The 18,096-nt window shown below is 38.3% G+C and overlaps 1 protein-coding gene across 1 annotated transcript in view; it reads right to left on the bottom strand.

The window, feature by feature from the left end:
* The window catches only part of PTPRZ1 (protein tyrosine phosphatase, receptor type Z1), a 138,586-nt gene that overhangs the window by 90,832 nt on the left and 29,658 nt on the right, over positions 1–18,096 (bottom strand). Inside the window, 1 exon segment of the mRNA XM_017818153.1 lies at positions 6,552–6,617. Within this exon segment, the coding sequence (XP_017673642.1) occupies positions 6,552–6,617 (66 nt within the window).

Raw genomic sequence — 18,096 nt, 5'->3', positions numbered from 1 at the left:
ATGCATAACAATGTAATTTCTGTTGCTGAATCATCAGCCTTCCAAAAAACCATAATAAGTTAATAGACTTTTTAATTAGTAAGCCCGTGAATTTAGTGACAAAACACTAAACCATGAGTGACTGTGTGATCTGGGGAACGTAAATATATGTAACGAGCTATCATGCAAGAAGCGGTACGACAACCTCTGAAGCATAAGGTCTACTAAAAAAGAAAAGACCCTCTGCAGAGCTGTTTTTATGAGTTAATAAAAGAATGTTTGTTATTTTCATTTCTTATCCTGTACCCTTTACTGAAGGAACCTACAGAGCCCAAGAGTACAGGCTTTTCTTTATTACCCACAATTGATACATTGGACATGATTATACCTGGTGAATATAAAACAAAGTGATTTATTTCATAGGAGTTGGTAAAAAGACCAGATCTCACAAAGTTATACTGATACCGCCATGGTAGTTACTTATCAAGCAAAAGAATTCAACTTAATTTGGTATGCATCATCTCCCCAGAACACAGTTTTACCAAACCAATGAAGGCAGGAGATTTCATCAGTTTTTTGCCAGGGCTTTCGTGGAGACATTTAAGTCTGGTCTGGTAGAACTGTCCATTAAAGCAGTCAGTTCAGGAGGCAGTTCCTGGGTTCCACGTCCAGCAGCCTCCTGCTGGTGCCTCCCACTCTTCTACACAGCCCAACCGTCAGTATTTGGCTCACAAAATGGTTCATCTATCATATTGCATCCTGGGCAGTGATGGCTAGGACCCAGACCCCTGCTTTTACCTCCTGACTCCCTTTGCCCTGCTCCTAGGGCTGTCTCACAGGGAGCATGCACCATGCCCACACTCGCATAAACACTCCTCAGCACAGCTTCTCCTTCACCATAGCTGCAGGGCAGGGAGCAGCACCTGCATGCTCGACCTTGTCCATCCTTCCAGCAGATGGCTGCTGAACAAGGAGACAGAGTGAAGTTGAGGGGAAAGCCTCAAATTATCCAGCATACCTGGATCAAACTGGGGGGTAGCAGATGCAGCAGGTGTTTAACAGAATAAGCAGAATTAGCTACCAATGTTAAAATCATTCTCTTGAGCCACAGCTGAGATAGTGCAGATCCTTGATCACTTTTTAGGGTAAGTGAAAAGTGAAAAGCAAAATACACCTACCTGTATGTTATTATGGATATAAGCAACAACATAATTTCCCATAAACTTTATGAGCAGTGACTTTGAAAATACAATCTTCCCAGTATTGAAATATTACAGAACATTTGAAATTAAAACATTAGATCTTGTTTGAGCAAGAAACAGAATTACATTTTCTCACTACCTCTGAAAACAAGGCCATTTTAATTTTAATTTCTGAGCCAAGCTAGAGGCATGAACATTTGAAGCAATAACTGCAAATTTCCAGGACTCAGGGTGGCAAACATAGCTTTTCAAATGACAACTGAAGTTTTGGCAATAGTAATGGGGAATGATAAACTAGGGGATTATCTTGAGTGTGGTGTTGAATCAGACACAAAAAGGTAGTAATTTTAGTTTTAATAATATTAGTTCAATGTTCAACATGGGAGCAAAATAAAGAAATCATTACACTTAGCCATTGTTATTGAATGAAGTATTGGTGCAAGTGCCAGACGAGCATCATCACTGTAGATTACTACTGAGATACACCAGATATTAAAAATTATCTGGAAATGTCATAATTAATAATCCTGATGAACAACGAGTGGTGTGTGAGTCAGCATCAGCAGTGTGCCTTTGCAGCCATGAAGACAAACACTGTACTGGGCTACCTTAGCAAAAAAAGGAGTCAACAGGACAAGGGAAGTGACTGTTTCCCTCTATTGCACACCAGTGAGGTGACATCAAGAATGCAGAGTCCAGCCTTGATTTCTTCCCCAACCCAGTATGAGATGGGTATTTACAAACTAAGGGCCACTGAGATGATCTGGGGGTTGGAGCACATGATGTCCTGTATCAAAAATAGCGTGGCCAGCAGGACCAGGGAAGTGATCCTTCCCCTGTACTCTGCATTGGTGAGGCCACACCTTGAGTATTGTGTTCAGTTCTGGGCCCCCCAGTTCAGAAAGGATATCGAGGTGCTGGAGCAGGTCCAGAGAAGAGCAACAAAGCTGGTGAAGGGACTGGAGCATAAGTCCTATGGGGAAAGGCTGAGGGAGCTGGGGTTGTTTAGCCTGGAGAAGAGGAGGCTCAGAGGTGACCTCATCACCGTCTATAACTACCTGAAGGGAAGTTCTAGCCAGGTGGGGGTCGGTCTCTTCTCTCAGGCACTCAGCAATAGGACAAGGGGGCACGGGCTTAAGCTCCACCAGGGGAAATTTAAGTTGGATATCAGGAGAAAATTCTTTACAGAGAGAGTCATCAGGCATTGGAATGGGCTGCCCAGAGAGGTGGTGGATTCACCATCCCTGGAGATTTTTAAACGCAGATTGGACGTGGCACTGAGTGCCATGATCTAGTAAATGGACTGGATTTGGACCAAGGGTTGGACTCGATGATCTTGGAGGTCTTTTCCAACCCAATCGATTCTATGATTCTGTGATTCTATGATGTACGAGGAGAGGCTGAGGCACTTGAGTATGCTGAAACTGAAGCTGAGAGGGTGAGGTTAGATGAAGTCTTTGCTCTGTAAAGGCAATCTACAGAGTAGAGCACAAGAAAAGGGCAAGCGGCAATGGTGACAAGTTGCAAAAAACATATAGCAGTTGGGTAAATGAAAAAATGCTTTCAAAACATTTCTGGAACACACTGCCCAGACTGCACCATCTCCTTCTTTGGAGATCTTCAATACTCTGCTAGACAAGGTCTGAGCAACCTGCTTCAGCTTTGAAGTTCGCTCTGCTTTGAGCTGGTGCTGGGACCACCTGATCTCCAAGGCCCCTTTAAACCTAAATTGTACTGTGATTCTGTGATTCATAATGCTTCTCCCCAGGAAAAAGGAAATATGATTCACATTCTGCTTGCAAACAACAAAAATCAGAATCACAGAGTATTCTGAGTTAGAAGGGATCCACAAGAATCATCAAGTCCAGCTTTTAAGTGAATGACCCATATAGGGGATTGACCCCATGACCTTGGCACCAAGTTTTAACCTGAGCTAATCTCGAATACCTGGAGACCTAACAATTTGTATTAAAATCACACTTCCCTCAAGATCAGAATTGCAAGTACTTATAAGGTAATTGTGTAACAGTGTATCACATAATAAATGGCAGCATAGGCTGAACATAACACTCTTGAATGGTGAGACAAAGAACACTGATCTGACTGTGCCATACATTTACATAGTACATTCATTTTTTAAAAATGTTCAAAACCAGTTTTTGTAATTCCCAGAAGACTGTTTAGAATCTCTTGCTTTTAAAAAAATTCAGCTGTGGTTTTTTTTCCCCTAAACTAAATAACTTGTTTGTTGTGAACAAGAACGAAAATCCCAAGAGTAAAACTCAACAGAAAGAAATTTCACTGGGAAAAAAATCTTTGTGGTATCATTTGCCAGTTTTACGCATGACCTTTCAGACTTGGAATTTTCATGGACTACTATCAACCAGCCACATTAAAAAAAAAATCAAACCAGAAAACAGCATTATGTCATTCCTTCTACCAAAAACAATGCAGATAGACAAAGCATCAATAAAAATTAATCTTCCACCTCACTGACAGAAAATAACAGAAATTCATATTACTTGCTTTATGCTTTGAAATAATATGTGAATGACTAAACTTAGTGGTGCAGTTAAATATTGTCTAAATTATCTTTGCTCATCAATCAGTATATGACTGATTTAAGGAAACTGAACTTTTACAGTACACTTGGTTTTTCCACACCAAAAATGGTTGGATTCACTTTTAGCATATGATACCATTTGAAAATATTCATGATATAAAATTTTATTTCCATTACTGTTTTAATGAAAAATAGAATGAAATGTTAAGTAATTTTTAGGAATAGGACTAACTTCAGGATCCAGTTATTCCTGAAAAAATTGGATGCATCTGTAACAAGCACTTGTACCTTTCAGTTCTTTAACACTGTATTTGTTTATGCAAATACAGGCAAAGTCAAAACACAAAAAATTAAATTAATGCTTGCAAATCCAGACTCTGTCTATGGCTTAAAGCAGAGCTCTTGAAAGTACTACAAAATCTTTTCAGTAACATTTATGACTTCATTATACATTTATCCAAAAGTCAAAATCTGATGATGACTCACAATAATTTCCAGTATGTGCAATTGTTTTATTATGAAACTTCACCTTCAGAAATTGGATAATTTTAGCAGGTTGGATTCTCTAGTTCCATTTTACTTTCATCTCACAGCACCATCCCAGTAAAGGAGTGTATTGACCCACTGCAGCTAATGTATCTGAAATTTCTTATTTGATATAGAGAATAACATCTGCTCAAACTCAGGTCAATGTACCAAGCCACATGCACTTTTCTTACCCATGGTGGACTAAACTCTATGGTTGCAGGATCCCCAGGTCCACTCATAAGACTTCATTGGCACACCAAGTCTAATTTTTCAGGTCTTTCAGTGAGCAGGTTATAAGACAGAAGAATATAATTGGTGTCTGAGGAAGAGATGTATTGAGAAAGCATAGTACATCCATTCAGAAATGTGCATGTTGGTCTATGCCTCAAAACCACTTGTCTGAGCTAGGTATAGTGGTTACACATACAGTACCTGATATCACTTGCTGCAGGAATAAAATAAATAAGTAATTATAAATGAATGAGATGAAAACAAATATGCTTCAGTCTCTAGATTTCTGTGCCTCCGAAACACAATGTTAAAATCTGTAATTTTTTTTCATATTCAGGAAGACTGTCTTTTTATAAGTGAAAGCTGAATTTGTGTATTCCCCTTATGCTATGAACCAACTACCTAGTTTTTCAGGAAAGCATCACATACTACACAGCTCTCAATACCATTGCTAGCCCTACATTCTTGAGTACCTGATTTGCATAAAGCCTTCTCCAAAAGCTTTGAAAAATCCTTTTTTGACCACGCATGGAGTCAGCTCTGTTAAGAATGCTGGGGGCTCACAGAGCCTGTGCAGAAGGGTGTCTGGTGAGGCAGCAGGAGCAGGGGAAGGATGTATCTTGGACAGGAGGCTGCAGGAGCAGCAGGATGGCAGGCAAGGCCCACAGTGCTGAGCAGGGCTCGAATATAGGTCTGGATGGGGAGAAAGGCTTTGCCAACAGTGGAGTCACTAGGGCAAAGCATATGAATTGAGATGACTACACACAGGTATCTCACACATTAAGGGAGAGAAATAACAGGTCCGGATCTTCTGGCTTGCAGAGTCTGTGCTAATTTTCCACACAAAATATCCTTCAAGGGTGACCTGCAGCTACTGCAGCAGCTGCACAGCACATGGGTGCTCTGTGCAGCCTAGGGAAGAGCTCTATCCTCTCATATCCTAAACAAACCTTATTTGCTATTCTTTAAAGATTGTCTTCTGGTCACCTGGAATTCTGGAATCTCTGCAGTCTTCAAACTGCAATATTAAAAAATGGATCAATTTTGAACATGAAATACTGTATTGATTGATCTTATGCTTGAATTTTGCTGTACAATCTGTGTGAGTTTTCATTATAAATCTCATTTTGAAGGGTTTATGGCTAACCTGTTTCAATTCCCTCTAGACTTAAAACTTGTTAGATATGTTTTACACTGCGAGGTAAAAACTGTCTTGAAAATGAGTGAGAGAAATAAAAAGAGTGGTGTAATTTTCTGTAACAGGAAACACATTTTGAATCAAATTTATGAAAGAACTGGTATTTGACAGTCCTTATTTTTCATAGATTGGTATTTTTGAAACAGGAATTTAAATAATTTAAAATGTAAGAGTCTATGCACATCCTCAAGAAGCCACTTCCTACATGTTGGGTAAAAGATACCTATCGCTCAGGGCAAAATTACCTTTTCAGTATTATTGAAAGTGCTTGATATACATAAGAACCTAAGAGACTAGTTGTGAATTTCGCAAAGTCCTTCTTTGATGAGGTAATGGCCATGCAAAATTTCAGGGTATATCCTTATTACTTATGCAAACGAGAGAGCCAAAATGACTGAGGTTTTAGGAGAGTCAGGGTGGGACCTGGAAAGTATGCTCGAGTGCTCAGAAGCTAAGTGCAGAAGTTCATATGCAGTATATAGATAGTTTCTTTTCTACATAATGTGCTGTGCCTTGTTTCAGCCTTTTTGTCTGCTTTTCAGACTTGCTAGAACAGTAATACTCAGACCTAACAATTTATTGGCTCAGTCTTCATCAAATAAGTCAGGTCTCAGGTTAAAGTTTTAAGGATGAGGACTTTCTCTTTCCAAAAGTAATAAATGTAAGACATGAAAACACTCTCCTATTGTAAAGTTCTTGCATTTTTTCAGATTCCATTTCCTACATTTTTACTTTAGCAATTGTTTAGGCATATGGTGTGGTATACAGGCATATGAGGCTCTTAAAGTTATAGCAATGAACATGAAAATATCAAAGTCAAATAAGTTCCTCAATAGACAGTTTTGCCTACCTGTATATGACCAATCAATCTCTTCAATCAATTTCCGCTGTTGTCTGTAGTATCCATACACCAAATCTGCAAAATAGTAATGAATTTACAATATTAAAACCAGAAGTCTAACAGGAACTTGAAGTGTTGATGACATGCCACTCTCCAACAAGATAATCACTGTTTTAATTACTGATGAGTAATTTACTTTGTCCTTATCTTGGACCCCAAATGCTAAGTAGTGGCTAAACAGAATATAAATACCATCAATATTGTAGCATATTAAGGACATAAACAAAGCAAACAGAAGTGCTTTTCTATCCTTCCTTCCTTCGTTCCTTTGTTCCTTCTTTCCCTCCTTCCCTCCCTCCTTCCTTCCATCCCTATCTCATCACAACCACTCTTTCATTCTTCCCCTTTTAAAACTAATACAACTCCCCCATGAAGAAACTATGTTTTTTTATGTCCTTTGTCCTTTAGAAAGAACTATTCTAGATAACTAGGAATTCAATGAGTTAAACTTTTGCTTCAGTGTGGTCATGACTTTACATATTTTTTCTGACTTTGTACTGATACCATTTAAGGATAATGAAAGAAATGTTCTAAAATATAACTTCATTGTGGACTATCATCAGCATTATTGAAGGTCAAGTATGTGAAATTACTTATATCTCCATAAACTTTATGGAGACAGAATGTTAGACACCAGATACTTTTAAATCATGTTATATTTTTCTAGAGAAAAAAATCTATCTGTATAAATACTCATCAACTTATCCTGACTACTGAATAACCTTCATTGTTATTTTTATGCCAGGACAATTCTAGCAACACCAGTGATATGGACAAATAGACAACTATGCTCACTAATAATTATTAATATATATAAATTGCAGATATATAGGTTTTTTGAGACTGTCACTTCAAGAGTCATAATGTTAACTAGCTTCATTACTGTCCTACAGAAGTACAATACAACCTGTTTAAGAAATAGTTGCATATAAGCATGTTGAGAACACATATGGATTGCTTCCTTGAGAATGTGCCATAGAGTTCTCCTTACATTCTGCAATAAATAATTTAATGAAACAGTTTCATAACATCCACTTCTTTTTCTTTAATGCAGAAAGTATGTAGTCCTGATTACAGGATGTTAAATTATAATTGCTATTTGCAAGGTTACACGTTTATGTGTCTTACAATGACTTTCTGCTACCTATCTGAAGTCCATGTTTTATTAACTTCATCAGACTTCTGCCTACTCCATGCACTTGCCCTTAAATGTTTTTCTCTTTTCATTCTCCCTCCCTGCCAAAAAAATACCCCTTGCAACAGTTCTCGACATTCACTTAGTGACTAAGCTCAAACCTCACACATAAGTACCAGCACTGAAAAGGGATTTACATGCATCAACGTTGTCTTTGGGCTACATTTCCAAGTCAATGTGCATTATGCCTGTTTCTTCAATTAATTATGGAAAAGAAAGCTGTGTAAGTTGTGATTCACAGGTGTTGATGCCTCCAGTTTCCTTCTTTATCCACTGTCCTAATTGTTACTTTGCACAATCAGTTGAGCATTCACATGCAAACTAAGCAGAGGCTGGGCGTGAGAGCTTCCCACCACTTTTTTAATTCCACGAGTTCTGATGGACACAGAGTGATAGTTTCAATGAACAAGAAAAAAAAGGGCAAGGTTCACTTTTTTTGGTGCATTACACACTTATAGACTCAGTAAATCTCATGGAAAGTCTTTAAAAATTCCATGAGGTGTCAGGAGTTCATGCACCTTCTTTCCTCTGTTGTTCACCATATGCCCATAGCCTCTTCACAGCACACTCACAGCATGAACCTTCTTGTATCTGCTTGGACTGTCAGTCTTGTCTCTTTACACTATAAATTTGTGACAAAACCAGGGAAGAAAAGCAAATTTCGTCTGGGAATGGACTGAAGATTCATAGCTAGCACGAAGCTAGCAGCAGAGGTAGCAGAGGAAAGTTCTGTGTGATTGTGGGAGGATGAGCCATTCAGCAATTGTTCCCTTGAGCTGCTTGTGTAAAATGCCCTGGGAAACTCAATCGTGCATTCTATTGCTGAGTAAACTTTCAGTATTAACCAGCTGTAGAGACCAGCTGAAAGAAAATTATTTTATTTCATTTTAAAATTTTATTTTAGTTAAAAAATTGACATATTTTCAAATTTTGCTGATGGTATATGACAGCAGGTACCTCTGCTTAAATATTGTATTTAAATTCCTTGCATTTAATTGAAATGAATACGATAATAGTAAGAACATCTTCACGAAAAAGAAGGCAAAACTGATGCCAAATTTGTGGTTTTTTATGTAAATCTATGATACTTACTAATCTGGATAAACTTGAGAATCTGCATGACTCCTGTCATACTGACTGACATCTCCAGCCAGTGTCCGAAATAGTCTGAATTTTATTGAATGAGGTGCTGCTTTATAAAGCAAAAAATCCTTAATGTTCTCTTTTGTTTCCAGGAAGCTGTTGAACACATTTCCATAGATTGTTGATTTATTTATAGAATAGGGCAGCTGGGTTTCAGTATCATGTTTTAAACAGTTTTACAAGTTATCTTTCTATTTCTGTTAAAGAGACATGCAAGATATCATTAAATGCTTTCGTCCCCCTTTTTCTACCCTCATTCAAAGACAAACTTTTCTATCTGAGGATGTGAGATTTGTTTCCTTTTATATTCTGTCCAAAGACTGTGCACCCCAGTGCCCAAGGCCCACAAAGTCAGGAATAATGTGACAAATCCTCTCCTGCTCATGACAGGTAGCAGGACCAACTGATTTGTGACAGAATCTGTCACATGTTCAGCCACAAACAGAGAAGATGATCTCTGGTTAAAGCATAGTACTAGGAGTAATAAGATCTTGTAGATATATTTTCCTGTTTAAAAGGTATAAATACTCAGGTTTTCTTCCTTCTGACATGAGTCTGATATTCCTTTTGCACTTACTGATCTTGATTGAGTTGCTTTTGATTTTCCTCTGTGAATGAAACATTCTGATTCTCAATGCATAGTTATGCGTAACTAAAGGTGAAAAATGAATAGCTTTAATGATTAACAGAAAGAATTGTCTATGACGGAGATCCTCTTGATTTGATACTCTGTGCCAGGAAAATGAATAAGAAAAGAGGAAATGGGACCTTAAACCTCTGAATTCTGTTTTGTCCTTTATGTCCTTTGTGCCACAGCAGTGTCAAGACATACCAGTTGCGAGACTCAAGAGGAAAAGGAGACAACATCCTTATGGTTTTACCTCCACTCAGCCTGAACTTGTGAGTTGCACCTTCAGTGGAGCTGGCATGTATGAGATTCTGACATCAGAATGACTTACTTATGGGAACTGGGACACATTAAGTAATGTCAGCGTTTGTGGGATCTACAAACAGGGCACTGATGTTCTGCATGTACAGTATGGGTAGGCACTATGCATTGACATTACAAACACCATTTGGTCCTGGGAAGTCAGATATCATTCAATATATTCCTCCTGTCCTAAAATCTAAACTGAGAGCAAAGAGGATGGATTCTAAAGCCTTAAGTGGATAATGGCAATGGTTACAGTCATGGAGATAAAGGCTGTGTTGGTATTAAAACCAATGGGAATTCCAATTTACATGGGCAAGATTCAGCTCATGGTTCTTAGGCCACAAAAGTGCACAGGAACTCTCGAGATACCAGCAAGGATGTGAGAAGTCACTGAAAAATGTGGTAATTTTCTCTTTGAGAAATACAGAAGCTCTTGTTTTAAACAAACCGTGTCTCATGAGATCTCTTCTATATACACTGATATAGCAGTGTATATTACTGACTGCAGAAAGAGGAAGCAAGGAATATCAGAAGCTTACACAAATTTGGAAGTGATTTAAAAATCCATGAAGGAGAAATCCACAAATACCTCTTAAACACAGTGACACCACTTTTGGCTCACTAAGTCCACTGATGAAATTGGAAGGATTATACTGGGAAATTCTCATTATATATTTGCCCTATTTTAATGCACTCTCCTAGGCAGTTGTTACTAGTTCTTGTCAGAGACGGGTTATCAGGCAGGCTTATTTGTAGTTTAAGATACACGCCTCTTCATTGGAAAAGAATTAGGAATTTAGAACAAACTGAAAGGGTATGACAGTAGCAATGCTTAAACAAAGTACCTGAAAGAAAATCTGCACATGGCTAGTGGCTAAGAAGTAGGACACCAGACAAAGTTGCTGCAAAGAAGTCAAAGAGAGCAAAATGAACCATAAAAATGGCATAATAATAAATTCAAAAAAAGAAGTTACGCATGATTAAAAAAAGAGATGCTTGGTGCTTTTCAAATACAAAAAGAATACAACTAAATAGATCAGGGAGAGTTTCATTACACATGTTCTGCTTCTGAGAACCTTAAACAGAGTTAAAACTGCATGAAATCACCTCTGATGATAAATGAATTGTTTCTTCAACAATTGTAATGTCCTTATTTTAGCCTCTTCCATTGACAGGAAGGTCACAGGATCCACTTCTATACCTTTCATCGATCTTATGATGGTGTAGCTTCATTGCCTCCAGTGAAATAACTCTTGGTTTATACCAATGGAGGTAATGAAAAGATTCAGAGCACAACCTGCTAGTAGCCTTAAAGTTCTAACAGACAGTAGCTATCCCTTTAACAGAATGATCTACATTTGCCTGACTAAGGTCTCTCTTTTACAAATTTATTTAATTTTGTAATGCCATCTGTAAAATTCTTAAAAAACACAAAAATGCTTTAATAACCCACCTCTACAATTTCATATATTCTTTCTCCCTGAAAGTTGAAGTGTGTAAATCTTTTGTCCAGATGTGTCTGAGAACTCTCACACTCTTAGGGAAATTTAAAATTTAAAAATCCTTTCCCCCCCCCCCAGTTTCTTCTGTGTAGCTTTATTTCAGACAATGGTACGTGCTCAGGTGTATATAAAGAGAGTCAATTCCCTTCATTATGCTTGAGTGTAGGCTGCTCTTTCCAATACAGATTGACAAGTGAGACTTTTCCTGCACTAAATATAAAGCCAAAAAACCCTGTTCTTACAATTTGGCAGTTGTTGTGTGTATTCACTAACATAAATTGTGTTGAAATCTTATTAAAAAAAAAACAGAAAAAAGAAGAAGATTGATTTTTTTAATTTAAAAGTAGTTATTACTAAGCACCAGAGTAATAATAGGCACTCTGTTTACTTCACCTATCACAACTCTACAGTGAATAGTGCCATGAATTAAAAGTGTAATCCCCATAGCATCAGCTAAAGCTTATAAATCACATTTAACCACAATTTTCTAGTGCATTTGTATATGCAAATGTAACAAGGACTCCAGTTTGAACAATTTAGGTTCCACCCCTCCGGAATTTTAAATGTCTGAGCATGCCAAGTGGAAATTGGGAGGGATACTATGGGGTACGATTCAATGTGCTTAAGTTATCTGCCGTCACCTTCACTGACTACAAGCAAAGTAATAGGAAAGGTTCACATTTAACTGGCTTTTGGAAAGTTTTTTAACGAAGTTTTACTATGTTTCTTCAATGCTTTTCTGCTTGTTAATATTAAAAGCTACAGACCAGTAAAGCTCTACATCTTTGGTAATATCTATCTATAAAAGTAAGTAAAGTAATGGCCAGTCTTCGCGAGCGAAGATTTGGGAAAGGTCATTAACCCTTCGAGCCTGCGCAGTGGATTTTTTTTTAGGTGAGACTCAGCGTGCGCTGAACTGAGCCCACCCTTTAATCCTGAGGTTCATCTGCCGGGGCCGAGTGAAACAGTGGCAGTGAGGGTCTCAGAACGTAGGTTTGTTTAGAGTGACCTTCTCTTAGATGGATTGCCACACAGGGCTGACGAGCTCCATCTGCCCAGGGGGCCGGGAATCGAACCCGGGTCGCAGCGGTGAGAGTCCTGCACCCTAACCACTAGACCACCAGAGGCCCCTGGTAATATCTATCTAAAATTCTAGAGAACAGACCTTATGCAAGTAATCTCAAAGGAGCATTTACTGAAATAAATGCTTTTTTAGCACAGTACGGACTGTGAAGTCAAGTTGTCAGAAACTTTCCCTTTTGCAAACTATTTAAATAGTTTAAATAATCTTGTTGGCCCTAATGAACAGCCTTATACTGGATCCTATGAAGGTGTTGGCACAGGGGTATTAAGAGAAATATATTTTTTAAAGGTGGAAGTCTTTAATTATTTTTTCCTTTCCCGTTTATTTGATGCTGGAATTGCAAATTCTACTCAATCACTACTCCTCCAGTCACGTTACAGTAAGGTGGCTCTTTAAATAACAATATCTTCTTTTGCTTCAGGGTGGTATTTACTTGAAATGTCTCAATGAAATTATTTTCCAATAACAGAGGGGAAGAGAGAGGTTGCCCTGGATGATTTTCTTATAAGTATTCAAATAAATCTAGGGATTATGCCACATACCTTTTATAGAACCATACCAACATCATTCTACTCCCTTGAGGAAACTATACTCACAACATCAAGACTGAAAAATTCCAAAGCTCATCATAAACACTCAGTAACAACTGCACATCTATAAAATTATCTCCTCTGTTTCATACAAAATATATGAACATAATAAAAACAATACAACTAAAAACTTGTAAACATATCTAGAACCTGGTATTTTTTGACAAATGCTAACAATTATATTATATATATGCATCAGTATGTCCAGATAAATGTCTATCTATAAGGATTTGTCAAAAAGGGGTATAAAAATATATCTACACATATGTATTGCAAATTCTTATGATTAAAACATGTTTTAAATCTCATGTTTACTCTCTTCCTTTAGCCATTTCTTTATTGCAACTCATCACATAAATATATCATTTGGAAAAGAAAACAGTGGCTCACGATTGCAGAGAAAAATGGCACTGGCATACTAGAAACACAAACCAAATTCAAAACAAACACATCTAATTTATGCTTTTGTGTTCATTTTTGATTTTTTAAAATAGTTTTCTTTTTTAATAGAAGAGCAGAATTATTAATATAGTGCCATAAGGGAGATCACAGAAAAAAATAATCAGAATAATGCAATTACTTTAAAATTAATTCATCATACAGTATTTCACAATACACTGAGGTGAGGAACCAAAATCTATGCTACCTGCTATCCTACAGGTCATCTGACTGTGGGACTAGAGAGTCACGCGGCCACTTACCTTTTTTCCCACTCCACTCAGGTTCTCTTCACCACGAGCACAAGGCACCACAAGCACCTTCCCTCCTGTCATTGCAGATGGCTTGTATTTGCCTCTCTCAAGGTGCTCTCAAGGATCAACTGCCCCATAGATACACATCTCCCCAGGCAGAGGAAGAAGTGAACCTGTCTCCTGATGTTCATAAAGTTTTCAAACCAGCACGATGTAGTGAAAGGGAGAATTAGTGTCAGTAATACCTTACATGGAGCTAACGCTACAAATGCATATTTTAAACTGTTCTGACAACGTTTAATTTTGAAAGGGTGCCTGAAAGATCAATTATTTTTTAAATTAGAAACACTTCTTAGATATGAAATAGGCTCCAGGCTGCTTCATGATATCCAGACCAAGAAATTCTCAGCAAACCCTAAAGCAGAATTTTAAGCATTCAAGAGACTTTCAGGTGAAGAACTGAGGTATCTGTGAAGTCAGGCAATTATTTCTCAGCATTTTCAGGACTTGGGTAATTTTGGGCTTGGGTGTCTGACTTCTGCCTAAGCGTCACTTTTCACTCTGACTCCTGCTGTATAAAATGACAAAAGCCTTTGGAAACTGTTGAATAGGCCGAATCATACCTGTTGGCTCTAAATACAGCTTAATACTAATAGAGATCTCACCATGATATATTTGGAATGTATATCGAATTTAACCTTTATGGCACAACCTAAAACCAGAAATGATTGGAAAAAGAAGTATGTGTCACATAGGTTCAATAAAAAATAAATTCTAATGCACTCAGTCAGAGTTTTTCCCAGGTCTTTGAGCTTTACTCAGAGACAGTGGCACTGGAAAGGGGCTGACTGTTAGTTGGGAGTCTGGTGCTGTTGGATGGAGCTGAGGTTCCCATAATCCTTATCCAGATCTTACAGCTACCAAAGACAAACAGCGCCCCAGGTTTAATTAGTAAGGCCTCCGCTTTTGGTGGGATATCATTTCATCATTTCAGTCCAGTTATTTTGAAGTCGATTTCAAAAGTTTTTAAGTCAATGTGAACAGAACGAATGACATTGTTTCAGCTTCCTATTATTAGTTTGGGAAAAAAGTCACATAAAAATAAAAGAGTAACTAAAAAGGGAGATGGTTTGAAGTTCCAGTGGAAGATCTGGGCTTTCCTCCACATTTTGCCAACTGCTGTGCCATGTAAGTAGATTGCCACACCACAGCTGTATTTTCATACAATTCAGGTACCTAGTGCTCACACTAGACTCTTGCTGACCAGCATGTTTTACTCATTTTGAAAATCAAATGCTCAGTATCTTGTCCCCTGCTTCATCAATATATAAAAATATGGTATATTATTCTATAGAACAATATTGTTACTTTTACAGACTGCTGAAAACTACATGGTGTACTGATTGCTCTTGGAGGTGATTGTTTATTGACACTTTTTTTTTCTTATGCAGATTTCATAAAAAAAAGGATATCAAATAAAATAAGGTCACTACTATTTTCTTCACATTGCCTTTCTTGACTTTAATTCTTTTCAGTAGCTTGTTATCTATACTGTATCTACCATTTCATATAGTTTTAATGTCAAATTTGGTTTCATGGTTTATGTATGCCCAAGAGAGTAACATGAGGGAAATGGGAATCTCATCCTAGTCCTGAGCCAATCATCCACAAAACTGAAACTTCACAGACAATTTTGGAATTCAAATACTAATAATATTTGGAAGTACAGACCGAGACTTTTTGATCAGATATTTTGCATGATCTATATAGTCATGTATCTTGCTCCTTTGTATTCAATGAATATGCTCTTCATCTTGGAGGGAGAAGGTAAATCTGACTGGGAAGCCATATAAGGCCCATGTGAAGGCAGACAAAATACAAACCCACCATATAGGCATACAAACGTCACCTACCCATCCTCCTAATGCCTACCTTATGTACATTTTACATAACAGTAATAGGAGACAGGATACAGATTTGTGATTTCAGAAAAAAACCCAAAAAAACCAAACCAAAAAAACTATACAACATTGTTTTGTTAGTTCATATTCTTTCAGCTCTAACCTCTGTTGAATTCTATCAGCAGATATAAACTAAGTTGAACAAGGTTTGACCCAAAATGTGGAAATAAGAACCCCATAAGATGATAGATACATGGTTTAATCAATCACTGCAAACATGAAATTTCACCTTACTGCAATAATGATTTCCTCATGTAATCCAACCTTTCACTAAGGCAGTAAAAAGCCTTTTCCCAGGTCTCAGGTGGTGGTGGCACTCCATAAAAAGCCTTAATTTGTGCACTGAACCACAAAATGGAGGTTCTGACCTCTTGTTACTTCCAATCCTACACTGAATGTTTAACACAGTTTGAACTGAGAACCTTATTGCATCAATCCTCCTAGGACCAGATTAGTTCAATACAACTGAAAGGTCATACATGGTGGCAGTCAGCTGTCAACACTGCATAACCAACTGCAAATTGACTGTGACTTTCTAATAGTAAGAAATTAAATCTTTGAAATGAAAATCTGGAAGCCTGAGAACGTCACCGTGATTCATAGGCAAATTTGTACTAAACACTGCAACATGAAGAAATTAATTACTATGTACCTAACTATTAAATTTGTTTTCATTTATTTGTAATGACTCATATACCAAGATTGAATTATTTTTATAGCCAATTAATAAAGTAATGAATTGTTCCATCAATTAAGAGCAACCAGAATCAGAAAAACATTATCTAAAAATGCATAGTGAGTTAATGGCATAAGCATGCCTCAATCTTGTAATTAGATTTCAAGGCACCTAAAGCATCTTGTGAAGTCATTCCTACATTGGGAATCCACCTACCTAAACTCTTTGCTGGTTCAGATCTTAACTCCCAGCAGAACTAAGGGATTTGGACTCTTCAGTGATGAAGAATTAATTCCAGAAAGAGATTTTAACACTGAACTCATACTCCAGGCTCCCAAAATCCTCAAAGCCCTTGATAAACACATCCTGTCCTCAGTCTAGGTGTAGAGCAATAAAACCCTGGGTAAAGGCATTAATTAGCAGCTTGTGAAGTGTGTCTGCCTGTCTCCTTCTCTCTTATGAATATTTATATAAAGGTTTTATGGTATGGGGAAAAACTTCAATAGGTGGGATCCAGAGTGTCTTCTCTGAATATCCTTTGGGCACATAATTGGGGCATTTTGTCCTAGGGTCATTTAGACACTTCTGCCATTGTGTTAAGGAGGAAGCCTGACTTACATATCATGCCTAGTATTGCAGAGTTATGAATAGGGGATGGCCAGAAAGTTTCCATATAGACTTAAAAGCAGCCTCTCACTGCCTGTTCTCTTATAAATGCTTCCAATTAAGGGTGCAGGCCCAAACAGACAAAATGAACAGAGTACTAAAACTCCCTTCTTTAAGTAAGCAAGGAGAGTTTAAACTTAAAGGCACTGGAGACTGCGTTGGGGAAAATAAAACTGCTGAGAGGAACATACAGCTGACTTTATACCAGAACAAGGTGTGAGTCCCAATAATATATAGCACAGAATCACAGAATATGCTGAGTTGGAAGAGACTCACAAGGATCGAGTCCAATTCCTGGCCCTGCACAGGACCATACCCAAGTGTCACACCATATGTCTGAGAGTATTGTTCAAACACTTCTTGAACTCTGTTGGTGCTGCGACCACCTCCCTGGGGAGACTGTTCCAGCACCAAACCACCCTCCAGGTGAAGAACCTCTTTCTATTATCCAACCTAAACCTTCCCTGACACAACGTCAGGCCATTCCCTCAGGTCCTGTCACTGGTCACCACAGAGAAGAGATCAGTGCCTGCCCCTCCTCCTCCCCTCAGGACAACTGCAATGAGGTCTCCACTCAGTCTCCCCCAGGATGAACAGACCAAGTGATCTCAGCCGCTACTCATACAGCTTCTCCTCAAGGCCCTTCACCATCTCCTTTGGATGCTCTCTAATAGCTTAATATCTTTCTCATATTGTGGTGCTCAACACTGCACACAATACTCAAGGTGAGGCTACCCCAGTGCAGAGAAGAGCAGGGCAATCACCTCCCTCAACTGGCTGGCAACACTTTGCCTGATACCCCCCAGGACACAGCTGGCCCTCCTGGCTGCCAGGGCACTGCTAACTCATATTCAACTTGCCACTGACCAGGACCCCCAGGTCCCTTTCTACAGCACTGCTGTCCAGCATCTCATTCCCCAGTTTGTACAGACATCCAGGGTTGTCCCATCCCAGGTGCAGAGTCTGGCACCTTCCCTTGCTGAACTTTATATGGTTGGTGATTGCCCAGTCCTCTAATTTGTTGAGATCTCTCTGCAGGGCCTCCCTGACC

The sequence above is a fragment of the Lepidothrix coronata genome, unplaced genomic scaffold, assembly GCF_001604755.1.
Source record: "Lepidothrix coronata isolate B3197 unplaced genomic scaffold, Lepidothrix_coronata-1.0 Scaffold66, whole genome shotgun sequence".
In the NCBI taxonomy this organism is placed as follows: domain Eukaryota; kingdom Metazoa; phylum Chordata; class Aves; order Passeriformes; family Pipridae; genus Lepidothrix; species Lepidothrix coronata.
This window is presented reverse-complemented; position numbering and strand designations above follow the sequence as displayed.